Consider the following 18533-nt stretch of genomic DNA (forward strand, 5'->3'; position numbering starts at 1 on the left):
TCAATTGATTTTCAATAAAGACATCAGGGCAAATGAATGAGAAATAGAGATTTTTTTTTCTTTTCAGTATATAGTCCCAAAGCAATAGAATATCTATTTGGAAAAATATAGACCTTAAAATGAAATTTGAAACTGTAATGACTGTAAAAATATATAATAATATGTTCACAACCTTGGCGTTTACTAGTTAAGACTTCTTAAAGACACATTAAAACCACTAAAAGGGAAGGAGAATAAAGGAACTTTCTGGGGTGATGGAATGTTCCATGTCTTGACCTGGGTGGTGGTTACCAAAGTATATAAACAGAGGTGAAAAAATAATTGAGTCATTAACCTAGGATCTGTACATATCACTTCATGCAAATGATACCTCAATAAAATAGAATTTTAAAGGTTCAAAAAAAAAGTTGATTCCACTGAGAATAACAAAAGCAACTGATCACAGAAAGTTTCTTGGTTATTTTTTCTTGAAACTAAGATCTTTACCTAACATATGATCCAAGCTGGTTGCAATCAAACCAGGGGATTTTACCTGTTTACATTTGTTATGAATATAAATATTAGGTCAACAAGCCAAACACAAAAACGTTCTTCACTCTAACTTCCTCACAACTGTATTTTTCAAAGACAACCGTAGAAGGCACAGGTGGGTGGCCACGTGCCGTATGAAATCTGATCTGTTAGACACACACCTTCTGTTACCTGGTTCACTAAATACACACATTGCAAACTCTAATACTAGTTGGTCTTTACTGAATCCTGAGATCTAAGATGCCCCAGAAGTGGAAAAATGAGACCAGATGCTTTTTAAGTTCTTTCTGCTGCTTTGAAAAGTTTCAGATTGCTTCAGAAATCATTACTTTCTCCGCACTGATAACTCTCACGAGAAAGAAAGAGGCACATATTTCCTCATATCAGACCTGTAACTAAAGCCCACTTTCTAAGTTAATATAACAAGAATCCAAAATGAATCCAATAAGAGTTTATGCAAAACCCTTACCAGAAAAAAAAATTAACATTTTGTTTAACTTGTCATTAAATTAAAAAAAAAAAACCCAGAAAGTTGAGAACTTCCATGTGTCAAGAACCCTATTTCATTAAGTATCTAGTCTCACTCCACCAACTTCTTTTTTTCCTTTTTAAAATTCCTCATTTTGGAGGCACTGGAGTATTTTTAAAGCAAACCTAAGACATCATATTATTTAACCTATAAATACCTTACTTTTATCCTCTGCTTGGACTACACTCAGATTTAAACAAACAAGAAAATGACCTTCCTTAAGAGTGCCTTCGTAACTGAACGGTCAAAGAGAGCTCTATGTGAGAGAAATACCTAATGTAGTTTGGATTCTTGGTCTGCAGGTTTTTCATCAAAGTGGCCACAGATGCCTTGAACTGCGAGCCTGCTGTGGGAGGCCTTTTCAGGTTGATCTTGGCGGGGTTCCCCTCGGGGAACAAAGACTTGATGAGGGCGTGGCCGGCCTTCCACATGGCTTGGGACAGGTCTCGATAGAGAAGGTCGTTGTTTTTGTCCACAAATCCTTCCACCTGGTACAGCACCTACAAGCAGCACATGGTACTCAGCGGCTGATATTCTGCACGCTACAGCATCAAACAACTGTTAAAAATAACCCGAGACTATCTATACTGCAGCCTCTTCTTTCTCCATCAAAAAATCCCCAAGACATTAGTCACACTCTAATACCAAATTAGCCTCCAAGTTTAAATTCCATCTGTCTAAATCACAGAAGAGTTCAAAATAAATTCTGTTACCCTACAGGATTTGCAAGAATAAACTCCAAAAATATTATCATAACATTTTCAAAGGATTTTAGGATTTTTTTGTGTGTTCAAGCGTATTTTTGAGGTTTTACCTCTATTTTTTAGTTTACATGTACCAATTCTAGCGTGTTTAAAAGGAGACGGGGGAAAATAGAGATAACACTGATATTTTCATAGACACTTTAAGCCAGCAGAGAAACTGACCAGGAAAGTATCTTTCAGTAACATAGGATGAAAAAGTACCATGTTTGAATTTTGAAGTTAAAGGTAGATACTATACACATGATTTTTACTAAATATATAATCAAATTTTTCCCCTTTGAAGTTTTGCAAGCTTATTTTTAACATTATCTTTATGTTAATTAATTCCCCCAAATATTAAGCAAGTGAATAAAAGAGTAGATTTTTTTAACAAGTAGATATTTTCTCCAGTGTCGTTTCAAATTCAATCTAAAAATTCATGATTTTCACTAAATGCTTTGTGCTTTTATTTTTATTTATTTATTTTTTTGTGCTTTTAAAATCTGACTGTAAGTCTTTAGTGACTCTTAATCTTTACTGGCAAATCTTTTATTGGTGTTGATAAATCTTTCTTACAGGATAGCTTGGAGCTTGAAAGTAATAAAATCGATGTTTAATATCAATCTGAAATCTTGATTAAGTCTACCGGCTTTCCTTCCACCTCTCAGTCCTCATAAGATTTTGTTCAACATGGTCCAGATTCTATTTCTTCTCAACATTTACTGATTCTACTATGCCAGCAGCTCCATGCAAACTCTTGGCGCTGGTGGGGCTGCCATCCCTGGGGCATGGTGCCCGCCTGGGTCTTGCAGTGCCCATACCTTGCCGGCATAATGCTGGATCCTGAAACAGCTGTGAGGCAGGGACGTGTCGTTGAGGAACCGGGAGCACTTGCTCATCCTGCTCTCAAAGTGCTGGTGGGTGGCGCAGACTTGGTTCAGCTTTTCCAAGAAGGTCTCGTCGGTGACCGTGCCAGGCCTCAGGCACTCCTCATCCAGCATGGCCAGGATTCCATTTGTGTTCTGGGAGAGAGGAAATAAAAAGGTTTCCTTCCTTCCTCACTGTATTGTTCTCATAATTATTCCTAATTATACCATTGAACACAATCAACTTAGTCACAAGAAAATTCCATTCAGTCACAACAAGAAGCAGAGAATCAAAACAAATAACAAAAAGCCACAGAAATCAGCCCTCCTCCAAAGTGGCCCAGGTGTGGGGGGTGAGGGGAAGGCGAGGAGTGTCTCTATGAATCTCCCCCTCCCCCAGGGTGCCTCCCCCACAGAACAGGACTGAGGAGTCACCTCAGCCACCTTCACTGGCTGATCACTGAAATTCACGTTGTTTAGACAAGTCAGACCTCAAAGATTAAAAAACAAATCTAAAAGTCAAAAACGAATGTGACAATACTACCTCTATAATGTGTGGCCATAAATCACAAACCATGGTCTTCTAAGGCCATCATTATTCGATCCATAGCTTGAGAAGAAAATTGGTTTCACATGTTTGCAAACTGTTCTTATGTTCAAAATAAAGTTTATTTTCTCGGGGGTGGGGGGAAGTGATGTGATTTGGGATGCTGCTTTTAACGATCAATGCTGTGTTTTAAGAATACCTGTTTAGAATAAAATTCTTCTTCCATATAAAATTTTGAAATGGATGTTAAACATGAGTAAGAACTTGTTGGGTATTCAGATCCTGTGATCATATATACCCCAAGAGCAGTCAGTCCAGCCAAACTGAATGAAAAATCAGGAATCTTCTACTTTGCTAAATAAAGGCTGAAGTCCCTTGACTGCCCCTCCAGGCCCATCCGTCTCCATTCCACAGAGAACAATCCCCTGACCCTCAGCCCCACCCACTTCCACGTCTTCTCCATACAAGGCTGGGACATCCTCTGACCAGCATTTATTCACTCCACACAAAACCTGGGGGAAGTGTGGACTCTCAGGAATCAAGTGTGCTCCTAACAGCCTTAGAATAAACATGATTGTTAGGTGATGCTGGACGGAAACACTTCCTCTATGTGCTCAGGCTCCTATGTGAACGTGAGTTTCTTTAATCATATATGCCAGGGAATTCTGGGCTGAGATAATCTAGTTAAATTAAGTGCATTACCACTGTTCTCATTTCCCCCCTCCCTCCTTAACGGAAAATAATTAAGTACAACGTCAAATTTATGAAGAAAAATGTGCTAGTCACAACTTCTGAAAGTTAAAATTCCCACAGCAAATTACTTTGGTCTCAAAATTTACCAGAAAAAATTTTCAGGAATTCCACCAATTTTCTGGGGTTTTAGACTAGAGTTGTGAATTGCTTAGGTGGAATATTAGCGTTCACATTCCAACGTTGTTTGAATTTTTCAAAACAAAGATTATTTTTTAACTGAAAAACAGTAATGCTTTAGAATACTGTTTTATAAGTTCAATTTAATCAGAGATGCAGCTTTCAGGAATATTTTGAATACTGAAGGAAAAGATACCGACTAATTATATAATTTCCAAAAGGTCTTGTTAAAGATGAACAAAAAAAATGATTTGCTGGACATTTAGAGCCTGTGATTCTATCACTGAAACACAGCAGTCACTTAACACTGACAGCTGAAAAGACTAGAACAATGAAGTTTATGCATTGTTTCAAAATACTTTGTTATTAAACCAGGAGGAGTGCTAGTAACCCTAAGCATAAAGTAAGTCCCAGTTTTTACACACAAATCAGTTTTCCTGCAATCCACTCATAATAAACCACAGAATATGATGTAAAAACAAAAATCTTAGATTCAGAAAGGTGACTAAAAATGACACAGTAATTTTTCACACTTTAAGCCTTTTCATATACATCATTGGTAACCTGAAAAAACCCACGGCCCCTGGCCACCAGTGAAGTCACACACACACTAACCCTTCATCTCCCTGAAGCAATGCCATGGTCCACACCAGCCACTCCTGGGTCTTGGAGCCCACCTAATTCAGCTCCTGAAGTTGTCCCTTTATCCTCCTTTATCTTAACCTGAACATGGAGGTTTTTTGTCGTTTTTTATTCAAAAACTTTTTTTCCAGCTTTACTGAGATATAATTGGCATAAAACACTGTAAATTTAAAGCATACAACATGTCGACTTAATACGCTTATCTACTGAAAAACAACCACTACCATAATGTTAGTTACCTCCATCACATCACATAATTACCATTTCTTTTTTGTGGTGAGAACACTTAAGACCTAGTCTCTCTTAAGCACTTTCAAGTATATAATACGGTATTGTTAACTATAATCACCATGCAGTACATTAGATTTCCAGAACTCACTCATCTTGTAACTGGAAGTTTGAACCCTCTGGCCTCCATCTCCCCACCTTCCCCTACCCCCAGCCCCTGGCAATCACCATTCATTTTATTCTCTGTTTCTGTAAGTTTGTTTTTTTTAAGATTCTACACATAAGTGACATCTTTTAGTATTTGTCTTTCTCTGACTTATTTCACTTAACATAATGCCCTCAAAGTCCATCCTTGTTGTCACAAATGGCAGGATTTCCTTCTTTGTCATGGCTGAACAATATTCCATTGTATACATACACATCTTCTTTATCCATTCATCTGTAGACGGACGCTTAGGTGGTTTCCCTATCTTGGCTATTGTGAATAAAGCTGCAGTGAACATGGGAGTGAAGATGTCTCTTTGAGATCTTGAATCTGTTTCTTTTGGATATATACCCAAGGAGTGGGATTCCCGGGTCATACACTAGTTCTATTTTTAATTTTCTGAGGAACCTCTATACTGTTTTCTGTAACAGTTACATGAATTTACATTCCTACCATCAGTGCACAAGGGTTACCTACCATTTCCCCACATCCTCACCAACAATTATTGATAAAAACCACTGAACATATTGTTAACAGATCACTAGAATTTTAGAAATGAAATGGAAATTTTGATTTGGCAAACAGCTCTTTTTCTGAAATCTCCTTTGATCAGTGATCCTATTTCCAGGAGCTGTGGATGGGAGCTAGGTTCCCAGCACACAAGAAAGAAGGGTGCATCCAAGGGCAGGGCATCGGAACGTCACGGATGGGCTCTGTCACTGGCAACAGGATGAGCACGGGGTGGGGGGGGGAGTGTCCCGGCTATGTATCAAAACGTCCAGCTGTCTACGTACGTGTTTAAGAACTACGTATGATCTCTTAAGGTTATAATAAAAGTCCCCAGGACTTCGCAGTTCTCTAAAGAAAAGTGTTGAAAAGGTGAAAATACGAAAGCTTAACATTGAAGGCAGTGAGAGCATTCATAAGTAGTGAATTATATTACTAAGAAATTCCTTAGAAAACTACCCAATACTCACATTTTCTATTAGGTCACAAATGATAGCATTATTGAAGTACTCAATGTGAGTCCATTCTATGCCCTGAAAAAGAAAACAGGACAAAATCAAACTCCATATGATGATGCCACAACACTACCATCTGTAACTCAGGACTTCGCCTGTCTCACCATATCCCACTTCCTCTCTGAAAACTTCCTTTATAATATCAACGCAGCAAATGTCATCTTCTGGTTCCCAAAACTTCTGGAATGCAGCAGCTCAGCACTGACACGATCTGACTGGAACCAACGCCCTTGACCTGTGCTGGGAGAGCCTCCCCGTCCACTCTCCCATCCATGGCGATTTCCCATGCGCTGTGTTGGCCCCGCGCCATTTACTCAACAAGCCCTTGGGTCAGTAGTCAGTATCACTTTGTGTATATTTACGATGTTTATAAGGAAACAAGTCAGAACTTGATCCCAAGAATCTAAGGCCTACATTCTTCTGTTCCTAATTTGTATCACAAGGAAGAAATTAATTTTAGGGTCAATCCCATGCTGTAGGGTTGTTGACTATTTCCAATGTAAAAATAGAACCGTGCTAAGACCAAGTATTTTCAACATAAGGAAAGACATGGAAACCTCTCCGCTGGTTCCAACACTAGCTACAAAGCCAAAGCCGGGAGGCCAAATGTAATCATTCTGTATCTGCTTACACTCTGTCCGTAAGTGTAAACATTTATTTTTCTTCTAAGGGGAAGAAAGTTAATTCATATGGCACGCCAGGGATCTTCCTATACACTCTGAGAAGTGTTTCAGACAATCTGTACAAACTGTTTTAAGTTACAGATCAAAGTTTGGACAGTCTCTTTATAATGAGAAGACAGGAAGAGAATGAATCTGGCTTTTAGGATGTTTACGTTAAAAAAGGTGCCACTCAAGTATAAAACCTTTCTAAAGCATGATGATCATTCTTAATGAAAGATGAAATATTTATAATTTAGCTTTTGAGAAGATGAGTTATTTTACTAAATCGCTGGGGATAATAATCACATTAGAAAAATCTATATGGAGAGGCCAAAAAAGAGGATTCGGTGTTCTTAATGACTTAAAATGACCCTACAGAAAATGAAGAAAAATAGGTAATATTACTAAAATATTAAAGCAAATAAATGAAAAGGAAACAAAAATATAATAGATACAACAAAATTTCTTTTTTTCTGAAATAAATAAGTTTTATACTTAGAAAAACATTTTCTATTAAAAAATGAAAGGTGAAAACCAAGTATGTATTTTACAATTAAGGATGTAAGGACTTTGTATATATTTCTTCTGATTATTTTCCAACTATATTGACTGAGATAATCCACCCACAACACTAGTATAATACTTGGCATATAGTAAACACTCAACAAATGATACCTGTTTTTATTGTAAGATTTTAGAAAATTAATGCTTTTCAAGACTGAACAAAGTTTCAAAATATTTTCAAATTTATATACATGATAATTGACTTTTTTGATATACAGTTCTCTTTGTTTTTGGCAAATGTGTAGTGTCAGGTAACCACCACCACAATCAGCCTCCAAAATCCCCCCGTGCTGCCCCCTGGAGGTCACACTCTGATCCCCTGGCAACGACTGATCGTTCTGTCCCCATCACTTTGCCTCTATAGCTTTGCCTTTTATAGAATGACACAGAAATAGAATCAAGCATGTGTAGCCTTTTGAGTTTGGCTTCTTTCACTTAGCCTGATGCATCTGAGATTCCTTTGTTACTGTATCAATTGTTTGTTCCTTCTTATTGCTGAGTAGTATGCCTTTGTATGGATGTACCACAGTTATGTGTCCATTCATCTCGGACTAGTTCCTTAACAGGATATTATTTTACTTCACTGCACTGCAGCCAGTGGCACGTCAGTCAACCGATGTTCACTGAGCACCTACTATATGCCAAGCATTGTCCTGGGCACTAGCAGCAGAGTAGAAAAGAAAATTCCAGTTAGATGTCATACCAAACAAATTTTTAAAAGACACAGTATGGCTAAACTATGTTTATAGTCTTCTGAATCTAGAATTTGTATTATGAGTAAAAAAGGAATATTTAAAAAATTTTCTCAACATTACCTCTCGTATATACTCCTCCTGTTCTTCTTTAAGAGTCAGTTCAATGAAGATTTGCTGCAGCTTCTCATTACAATAATTAATAATGAACTGCTCAAAGCTGTTGTCCTAAATGGAGAAAAATGAAGACAGTCTTACAAAGCATGCCATCAGTGCTCCCCCAGCAATGCTGCTCTAACACCTCCATCCACGAGAAACGTCACACGCCATCTTGCAGATCTAACTGCGGCCCAGCACACAGCTCCCGGACACAAGCTTGCACGTGGCAGGCACTCGGAGAGCAATTCATGGGTCAAGTGAATGAATGGAGGATACACGAGTTATGCAGTATTTGGAGAATGAAGAATTTTAGTTGACAAATAAGCACCCAACACGTGGTTAAAAAAAAAAAAAAAGAGAGGGAGAGAGAGAAAGAAAGAAAGAAAAAGAAAAGAAGAAATATATTTTCCCCTGAAGAATCAGAAAAGAAACAATGAGATTTATAATCTGTCACCTGAGTGTTCAGTCTTCCACTCTCAGGTGAAACTCTGGAGTTCAACAAAGTCTTCCTGATCTGACCTCTTATTCCCCGACCCAGGATCAGATCCCTCACTCTGACTCTTACATACGAGCACTTTTGAAAAATCATGCTCTTATTTGTATATATGCATATACAAGTGTACACACATGTCCTGATCAGTTTCATATTTACGTCTCACTAGATAGGACATCCCTTAAGGGCAAGGGTTGACTCTAGGCCTCTTGTTCACCAATGGGTGAACTGCAGCACCTTGCACCCAGCAAACACTCAATGCATATCTGATGAGTGAACGAACAAATGAAGTGCCCACAAAATACAGACTCAAAGGAGTCAGCACATCAAAACCACCTCTGAGCTAGAAGCAATCTCCCCTCTCAGAAGGTTCACACATTTATCACCCTTAGGATTCTCAGTAGTTTCTTCTTCATATCAGTTATCGCCTATGATTCAGGTCTACATCATTTCCGAACAATCCTCAGGGCTTAATGTATTGTTGTACTACCGAAGGCACAAAAATGCACGTCTGTAGGATGAATACACTTCACCAACAACGGCACCATCAGGAAGAGGCCGATCTGGTGACAAAACTTTTATTTTCACCTCTGTCCTCCTCTTTGCAGAGAGAGAGGAGAGGGTGGCAGTGGGAGTGAGAGACGGCGAGCCTACCACTCATAAACCAGACTCCTCTCTCCCCGAGGCAGCCAGTCCCGGCCTAATGGGCTGCGAGGCAGCACTGAACCTTGCCTCTCCCTGCGAAGGCAGAGCAACGGCCTTCAGATCCTTCCATAAATGGTGAAAGCAAAAAGTCACAGAGTTTTCTGAAAGTTGATCTTCCAAAATCAACCTCGGTCCCACCCAGGACAAATTTTAACACGATACTTAGGATGCAGCATCTGACCACACGCTTTCCTGCAAGTTGGCTAAGAATGTCTCATCGTCAGTGAACTCAAATCACCAGTGAACGCTAAGCCGTAAATGACACATACACATTATCACCAACTAATCTTTTAACGTGAAATGTAATTGAAGACAAAAGTTTTTTTTTTTAAAAAACACTGAAGATTCTTGCTTAAAAGGTCCACATTTACTACCAAAACATTCATCAAAGATAGTCTTAGACACAAAGGTCACTTCCCAGTACTCATTTTCACGTCAAGTACTAAAAAACATGGGCTCCAATCCTTAGAGCTTAACAAAGTTCCTTAGCAGCTGAAGTCGATCTGATATAGATGCCTTGTTATTATTATAATCAGTATGAGGCCATTTCTTTATGAGAAAGTCTGACTTTCTTAGTTTGGTAAAATATATCCTTACAGACTGCCACTACCCAAAATTAAAACTTACAAATAAAATTAAAATTTTAGTGATTTGTATGAGCAGATCTTTGGTTTTTTGAGAAAATGAATTCATGGAGTAAATCCTTTCTATTATTCAACAAGTCTGTGCCCAAGAGCTATATAAACAAAATTCTGCTAAATTTTCAAATGGTAACAAATGAGGAAAAGGAAGGGCAGAGCAACCGGTGTCCTGAGACACACTGCGTGGCTGTGAACAGTGGGAGGGACATGCCCAGAACAGCACTATGAAATACACACAAGCAGATTAGAAACCAGAGGCAAAGCTTCACAATTACCACACAACCTAAGGAGTAAGTTAGAGCTAAAATAAATGTCTCCTTGATTTTGTAAGTCCTTGTACGAATTCCACGTTTCATATCCACACACAATTAATCAAAGGCCATTTACTGCAAAGTTCACACAGTTGGAGAAGCTATTAACACAGGAGCATGCAACAGACTGGCACTGCAAACAGTTCATACTTACTGCATTCTGGTGCACAAAGGGACAGATTACACAAAATGCAGTCAGTTCTTAATTGGCAATGAACTTCTAAAAGTAAACACTCACTGATAGTTATTCACCAGTGCAAATGACAGATTTTACCACCCAGGTTTGATTTCTGATTGGCACAAAACTTCAGATCAAGACACATGTCCCATCAACTCAAAAGACAGGACCATGATACCTGCATGTGGTGTCTGAACTGTGATTGTGCTAGGTGAGAGCTATTCAGGATACAGAACAGTTTGACCGTATAAAATAGTTTCACAATATAACTTGCTTCAAGTCCTAAGGCTTCAGAACCTAATACTTTTAAATTATCAGGAAAAATCAGATGTGTCTGATACAACAACCCAAAGACTCAGGGACAGAGGCACCGAAAGGGTAAAGAGATTCAGAAAGACCTAGAGCATCTCCCCTTTCCCACCATGGCAACCCACTGTGCGCTGCACGTGCTGTGTCTCCCCTTCAGATACAAATAAGAGGGTACGGAGAGTGTTCTGGAGACAAAAATTTCACTCTCTGACCTCACTCCACTGCATAAAGAGCAAAACCCAAAATCAAAGAGCATAACCATCAAGGCACAAGCCAGCTTACCTCCCCACAGAAATATTATCAGCATCTATCACAAACCCACCTCACGGCCTCCAAAACAAGTCATGAATTGCCCGAGCGATTCGTTAATGCTGAAAATGAAGGCAATCACATTTCCTGTGATCCATGTTTAAGTTGTTGACGTTGTCCAAATTTGGGGGAAGTTTCACAAATCGTTAAAAATAAATTGCACAAATGTATAATTTGCAGGAAATTAAGGAACAGTCTGGTAACAGTTCATATAGCTGCGGCTTGCACAAGTCCAAGGCATTTCTCCATTTATACAGACATTAAGTATCACCAGGTTTTCCTGCTCCCCTTTATAAAATAGCTGAACTGGGTCTAGGAATCATCACATGAATATGAAGACTCCAAGGCAACTCGGTATTTGGATATAGTTTTGGTTCGTCAAGAAGCATGTGGGTGGCCAGCAATCCCTAAGCCGGGCACTCTCTTGTACACGTCAGTTCATGAATCAGTCTTCAAAAGAGGAAGTGGGCAGGAGTTTGCTCCCATGGATGACTCACCTCCTCTCCGTCCAGTTTTCTACCCAGGCTCCATGCATGGAATTTTTCTCCACTGTCTAATGCACACTTATCCCTAAAGACTGAGGGATAACACTGAAACTCTGGGGAACATCTTCCAACAAGCACACCCTGAACTTTCCATCAGACAGTACCCTTAAATGAAGCTCAGAACTGCCTCCACCCCTGCTGGGCTGTTCTAGAAAACACAGGGAAACAGAGAGATATCTGGGTTTGATGCTGTATTCACTAAATGTAAATTGAGGTAGTAAGCACTTATGATATTTAGAAGTATATAACTAATAAACACACCAAAATTTTAAACTCTAGGGCTTCTATCAAGAATTCTAGAGTTTGGCGGGGAGGGTATAACTCAAACGGTAGAGTGCATGCTTAGCATGCATGAGGTCCTGAGTTCAATCTCCAGGACCTCCTTTAAAAATAAATAAATAAATAAACCTAATTGCCCACTCCCCCCACAAAAAAGAATTCCAGAGTTTGAATCTATCTTTCCAACATCAAAGACACAGAAAATCTTACTCCCAATAGAGTTCATACTCCTAAATATCAACCATGAGTTTCCACTTGGGATGATTTTGAAAGATGGATCAGAAATACTGGCCTGTTACCACATTTGTATATTCTCAGCAATAAATAAGGTTAATGATATACACTTTAAGATAGATATTTAAATCTTATCCTCTTTAAAAACAATAAAGATTGGAAGGAAAATGTAAAGTAAAGGACGCAGCTCTGTCATCTCTGTCATTAGGATGGTGGATAGGAAAGATGCGGGGGGTGAGGGTGGGCAGTTCAAGCACAAAGACCATGACTCACTTAAGCAAACACTGCTATCAATTATATATTTAATTGACACTTCTCATAGTTCATCACTTTCATTTGAGGTCAAATTTTGGATATAACAAGTTGGGTGGGGTTCCATATTTCACATACAATGAAGTCTCCTGCATAGAGGGTGAAATAGTGTATTTATCTAAGTTATAACTTTCTAAGTGTAACAGCACTTAGAGGAGCTGGGCTATATCACTGCTTCAAAATGTGCTGCAGGTCCTAGCAAAGATTGGCTTGGTGGAAAGCCCTTGGGCAGTCCCAATTACAATGCTGTTCCTACAGAAAAACGTGATGCACTTTAAAAATCCATTTTTATGCAATCCATTTTTAAAAATCATGTTAAGAAATGGACCCCAAATCCAAGAACTACTTTTTTTCCCCAGAAAGTAAACTTGAAAAAATTATCCTCAAAATAAGAGAAAAACATTTTAGCATTATGTATTCTCCTTTTCAGACATTCCCCAAATTGAACACTAGCAGAAGTTACAGAAAACTTCCCTTTAAATATAAAACATTTTTCTTCCAGGTACACATCCAAATATGGTCAATTTTAGGAAATTTTTAGGGTTACAGTGCTCTTAATATTTTAAAATAGGCTTTGATTTAAAAAGTTAAAGCAAGAGCAATGATGAATGAGCAATCTGCATGATGAACAGTATTAATTCTCACCATTTCCGTTTTACAATCTACTTTAAATTGTCTCCTTCTTCTTCAACTCTAAGTTCTCTAGCACATGAAGGACAAAAGTTAAAGGCAAAAAACCGGAACAAAAGGTGTCACCTATAACTGGAATCAATATTCTAAAAATATTTTAGAAAACAAATCCTATAATCATGAGACGAACTTACCAGTTCCTCTTGCTGACACTGACACCTCCCCAAATATTAGACTGTTTTACTTGAAACAGTCATTACACCCAGCCTACCAGACCCTTACTATACATGGCCACTTTCAATGAGGCTCTAAGGTCAAGATGAGTAAGAGAGCCTGATTCAAAGTAACTAGCATTTTGCCTGTAAAACAAACTAGATCATATGAAAAGTGAAGTACTCAGCCACTGCTGTTCCGCTTTGGACTACAGGACACAGACAGATTTCCCCCTACAGTAAACTACCTGTCCAGTTTAAGACCTAGAAAAGTACTTAGAAAAAAGAATCAATTTAAATTGCCCAACATTGTTTTAAATTTCATTTCATTTTTTTAAAGAACAGCATTTGTTATCTTTACGTAGATGCCGTTAAGTATTCCTCAGAGATCTAGGGCCATGTTTTCAGTTGCAAGAATATCCAGACTTCATTGTGTAGACCTGGAGTGTGTGGATTATAATTACCTTCCTTTGCAAAACTGGTTATGTTCTACTAGGATTTATAGCTAGATTTTTCTCCTCAATGAACTTTAATTCACTTCACCTTATTTTTAGTATCAATATTCCACTAATCTGTTTTCCAAACTGACATCAGATCACATGTGGCCAGCCAGGCAGAGCTATTCACCCGGCTGGCACTGGAATGTTTTGCAGTCAAATCCGTGTGTCATCATCCCATGGTTTAATGCATCAGTTTCCCTCTTCCATTTAGAGACAGACCAAAGTAAATGAAAGGTTCCACCAGCTCAGCTGAAAAATGTTCTCATGGGAACTGTCAGTAGGGTCAAGAGGCAGAATTAGAAACATTCAAAAAAAATTTTTTTCTGGTGTCCTGTCCAATTTTTAAAGTGGTGCCCAGGGCTTTCCAAAAGGCAGAACCTTAATTTCTGCAGTCAGTTTTCACTGAGGAACCAAGGCACAATTTCCTCTATACTCTATCAGTTTATTTCCAGTCAAGTAGACAATATCTCAGAAATTTTCATTTTTGCACTGATGTGTTGGAGTCTGAATGCTTCTTCCTAAGTCATACTCTGAGCCCATGTGCTCTGGCCTGTGGTGCTTTTAAGTCCTCGATTATCTGGCTTAGTGTTAATCCCATGAAGCTCCCTGACATTTCCACGTGTTCCAATTTTGCTGAGAATCCAGCAAATACATGATGGCATCTGGGGTACGTATGTGAAAACATTAAAAAAAAAATTCTAATTCTGTATCAGAAAGCAGGTAAATGTATCTTAAGAGTGCCCAACCAAATCTTTTATAAAATAAAAAATACATAAATAGATTATTAAAAATCAAGATGTTTGAGAGATTAATCTGAGAAGGTTTAGGCAGGAAAATGAAGAGAACAATTAACTATAATGAAAAGTAAATCTTCATTGTCTCAAGAAACTGGAAAGAAAAAGCATTTACTGCATGGGGAAGGGAAATTAAGTTCTAAAGATTTTACGGCCATCATAAGATTTACTATAGGCATATGACTGGTTGGATTTGGTATTTGCTGAAACGTCTGTTTAAAAAGAGTAAAAATGTATCCTGTTTGGCTTTAGAAATATTACATATACATAGATTACATTTAGGTTAAGATGAACTGTAGGTGAGGCGGGATGTTTTACAAGGGCATCTTGTGTAAAGGTCAAAGAGCAAGAGGACCACATACGCTTGGAATTTACCGTTCACTCTGAAGACTCCTGTTTACTAGAGCAGCTGGTCTCAACCTTGACTGTACACTGGGATTACCCGGGAGCTTTAAAATACTCCTGCTGGGACTCTGCACCCAGAGATTCTGATTTACTGGCCTCGGTGCAGCCTGGACATTTGAATCTTCAAAAGCTCCCCAGGTAATTCCAACATGCAGCTAAGTTTGAGAACTTGAGCTGGAGTATGTTCCTCTAAAGAAACGAAGAAGACCGTTTAGAAACACAATGCAGGCATTTTCATAAAGTCCATAATTGCAACACTGTTGAGAAAAATGGTGATACAACTTGCAGAAGTGAAGCATGCTCAGAAAGATGGGCTTATAGAGAAACCTGAATTAACCATAAGGGGAAAATATTACTGGTTTGCTAAAGGGTGTTTCACTCAGTGGCAAGTTACAGGATGTTTCTACTTGGAACATCTAAATTCTGTTCTGATTAGGTCTGTAGCAAACACTTCTAAAAAGTAATCTAGTTTCCTGATTAGATCTTCCTACCAGATAGGATTTGTCCTCAGCTAGCAACAGACCCTCAATTTTAGGACCAAGATCATAAGCTCCATGCAGGCAAGAACACCTCTGCCTTGTTTACTGCTGGAATCTCGCTCGTACCAGGCACTGAATAAATACTGAAGAAATGATTCTCTTACTTATTTGGTCAAATTGCTCATGAGGGTTCACTCAGTTCCCTGAGGACTGTGGGGTTCTCTTTTCTCATGGCTAATTAGATCTTAGGACACGTTGGAAGATGAAACCAAGCCAATGTCCCATCACGATCCAATTTTTTTTTTAAAGTTTCCATATACTGTGTGATGTGACATTAAGCACCTGCCCATTGATTTAAGGATTAACAATTTTTTTTCTGGCAAAATAAAAATAAAATCAGTTTGATTTTAGAAATATCACTGAATATAACTTTTTCTTCTAACTTGCTAGGAGATCTCTGTTTTTGCCCTGTTAATGAGACCATCTAAATAAAGATCAGCAGTGTGCCAGGTAAGAAATCTTTTTCCCTGCAAACTGTGAAGAATGACTTTGAGATTTAGTATCCACTTAGTGACAGTAACTTGTCTTGCCAGAAAGAGTAGACTTCTGAGTAGACTCAAGCAATTCTCCTTTCTTACAAATCTTGAATTCTTCCCTTTTTAAAAGAACAAAAACGAAAAACAAGGAACTGGAAGCCTTCCTCTGCAGAGTCTGCTAAAGGGGCACCTATATAAGCAGACACTGTGCTGAAGGGCAGTTTTCTAGGGCAGCAAAGAGTATGAGTGGCCCACACCCAGCCTCCAGCGCACAGAGGGACTCCAGGAAGGCTTCCCCACACTGGCCAGGAGCATGGAATGATGACAAAGGCGCAGAAGCAGGGAGCATCAGAGACTTAAAGCATTTGGGACTCTTCCTTATTTCCAGATGTTGGGAACCGTGTGAGTTTCTGGAGAAAAGGGAAGAAAAGCCCTGTAGAAGGCCCTGCACCATTTATCAAGGAAGCCTAACATTTAGGTCCTGAGCCTGCCAGTTAGTAGCCGTGTAACCTTGGAATAGTTACTTGACCTTCAGAGCCTCACCTTCTCATCTGTAAAACAGAAATAATAGTAGCAGCTACTTCATGAGGCTGTTGTGACAATTAAATCAGCCAACGTACATCACACTTACCACAATCCTTGCAAGACAGTCCTCAGTAATTATTCAACACTAGATAAAGCAAGGAGAGGTACTATCCCCAAATAAATGTTGTAAGTAAAAGGTGTTTCCTAGAAAGGCTTGGCTTAGCTGCAGGGAATGGGCTGATGTTTGTCCCTTGACTCCGTGAACCTGATAATTTGGAACATGTAAATTCTTTGGGTGGTCATTTCATTCTCAGTAGGGCCTGCTTGTTTAAAGGAATTCACAAATCATCACTTGTGGGGAGAATTAAGAAAGGTGGAGCCTGACCTACTTATTTTCCTGAACCAACTAAAACACTACTCCCAAAAGTGAGAGTACGTATTTTAAAAGGTCCTTTAAAAACAGCTCCTAAAGGAAATTCTAGCATAAGTCTATAATGTTTAAATATTTAATTCTTAATAAGCATGAAGTCTTTTTTAAAAATTCATTATGAACTTCAGTAGAAGTTTTTTTCAACCTTTGCAGCAGAACTCATACTGGAAGAGCACAGCTGGATGAGTCCTGGGTAAACCCTAACAAATCATGTAATCCAGACCCGCTCTGCCTGAATCCAGTGGAGATGAAGGGGCCAGCATCTGGCGCTGCCATTCCTGGCTTTTTTCACAGCACCATCCTACCTCACTTACAAGCAACCTACAAATGAACAAATGACTATAGACATAATGGCCATATACCTGGTGGAAATTTCACAGTAAGAACTTGGAATCTGCAATTTCAAAAGTCAAGTACTAATATAAGAAGGTCTTTTTAAACAGCACCCTCTCCAGCATGCTGGACCTCTGCACTTAAAACACAAACACACACACACACAAACATTTTGTTACATCTTTACAAAGGTTATCTGTAGATTCAAAGTCACATGAATCATATTAAATGCTACCTACAGAATATGTGATTTAAATTTCCAACTGTTCCACTTAATAATGATAATTTTCAAAAATAGAAAAAAAAGCTTACCTCAAAAATTTCAAAGCCATAAATGTCCAAAACACCCATGACCTTCTTTCTCACTTTTGTCTGTGCCTTAAGAAAAGTTTCAGATTGATAGGTTAGTTGAAGCACGAAATATAACACTAAAAGTATACCAAGGAATATACACATCTATTACAAGTTAACTGTGTTTCAAAACTTAGGAGAAAAATTATAATTTAGGTTTGTTCAACATATGAGATAGGATACTGGTATGGAATCTTTCAGAAATTTTAATAATAGTTTATTTTTTAATTTACTAATTTAATAACAATTTGTTAACAATAGCTATCATTAATAAAATTTTAATATAGCAATGATTTAAATAACAGACTTCTCTAAAGAAGGTATTATCATGCCTTCTTTATTAGATGCTATATTACACGCTAAATTATAAAAAAAAAAAGAGATCATTGAATCTTACAACAGGCAGGGTGCCTCAAAATCACCGAGTCCAGTACCCTCATTTTATTGAAGAACATATTAGTAGCTGGAGAGGTCAAGTGACTTCTTCAGCAAAGTGTGTACAACTAGTCAGTAGAAGAGCCGCAACCAGGACCTGGGCTGCTGCCTCTCACAGTAACTCTGCAAAGACCATCAGACTATTCACGGGTGAGATTTCTTATAATACAAGGCAAAACAAAATAGAACTGCTGACAAATTTCAATACCATACAAGGTAAATTCTTTCCAAGGAATACTCTTTGCAGGTGGTAATCAATTACCTAATTATAAAATGAAAATACCTTACTCAATTTAATGTTTATACTCTGAATACCATTTATTACAA

The 18533-nt window shown here is 38.3% G+C and overlaps 1 protein-coding gene across 5 annotated transcripts in view; it reads right to left on the bottom strand.

Annotated features, from left to right (window-relative positions):
- Positions 1-18533, bottom strand: part of MYO1B (myosin IB) — a 167714-nt gene that overhangs the window by 31830 nt on the left and 117351 nt on the right. For all 5 annotated transcript variants that reach the window (XM_032480150.1, XM_032480152.1, XM_032480151.1 and 2 more), the window contains exons 13-17: positions 17733-17798; positions 8225-8329; positions 6139-6201; positions 2625-2825; positions 1334-1560 (exon numbers count right to left, since the gene is read on the bottom strand). In XM_032480150.1, the coding sequence (XP_032336041.1) occupies positions 1334-1560; positions 2625-2825; positions 6139-6201; positions 8225-8329; positions 17733-17798 (662 nt within the window). The remainder of the gene's footprint in view (positions 1-1333; positions 1561-2624; positions 2826-6138; positions 6202-8224; positions 8330-17732; positions 17799-18533) is intronic.

This window comes from Camelus ferus, chromosome 5 (genome assembly GCF_009834535.1).
Source record: "Camelus ferus isolate YT-003-E chromosome 5, BCGSAC_Cfer_1.0, whole genome shotgun sequence".
Taxonomy (NCBI): domain Eukaryota; kingdom Metazoa; phylum Chordata; class Mammalia; order Artiodactyla; family Camelidae; genus Camelus; species Camelus ferus.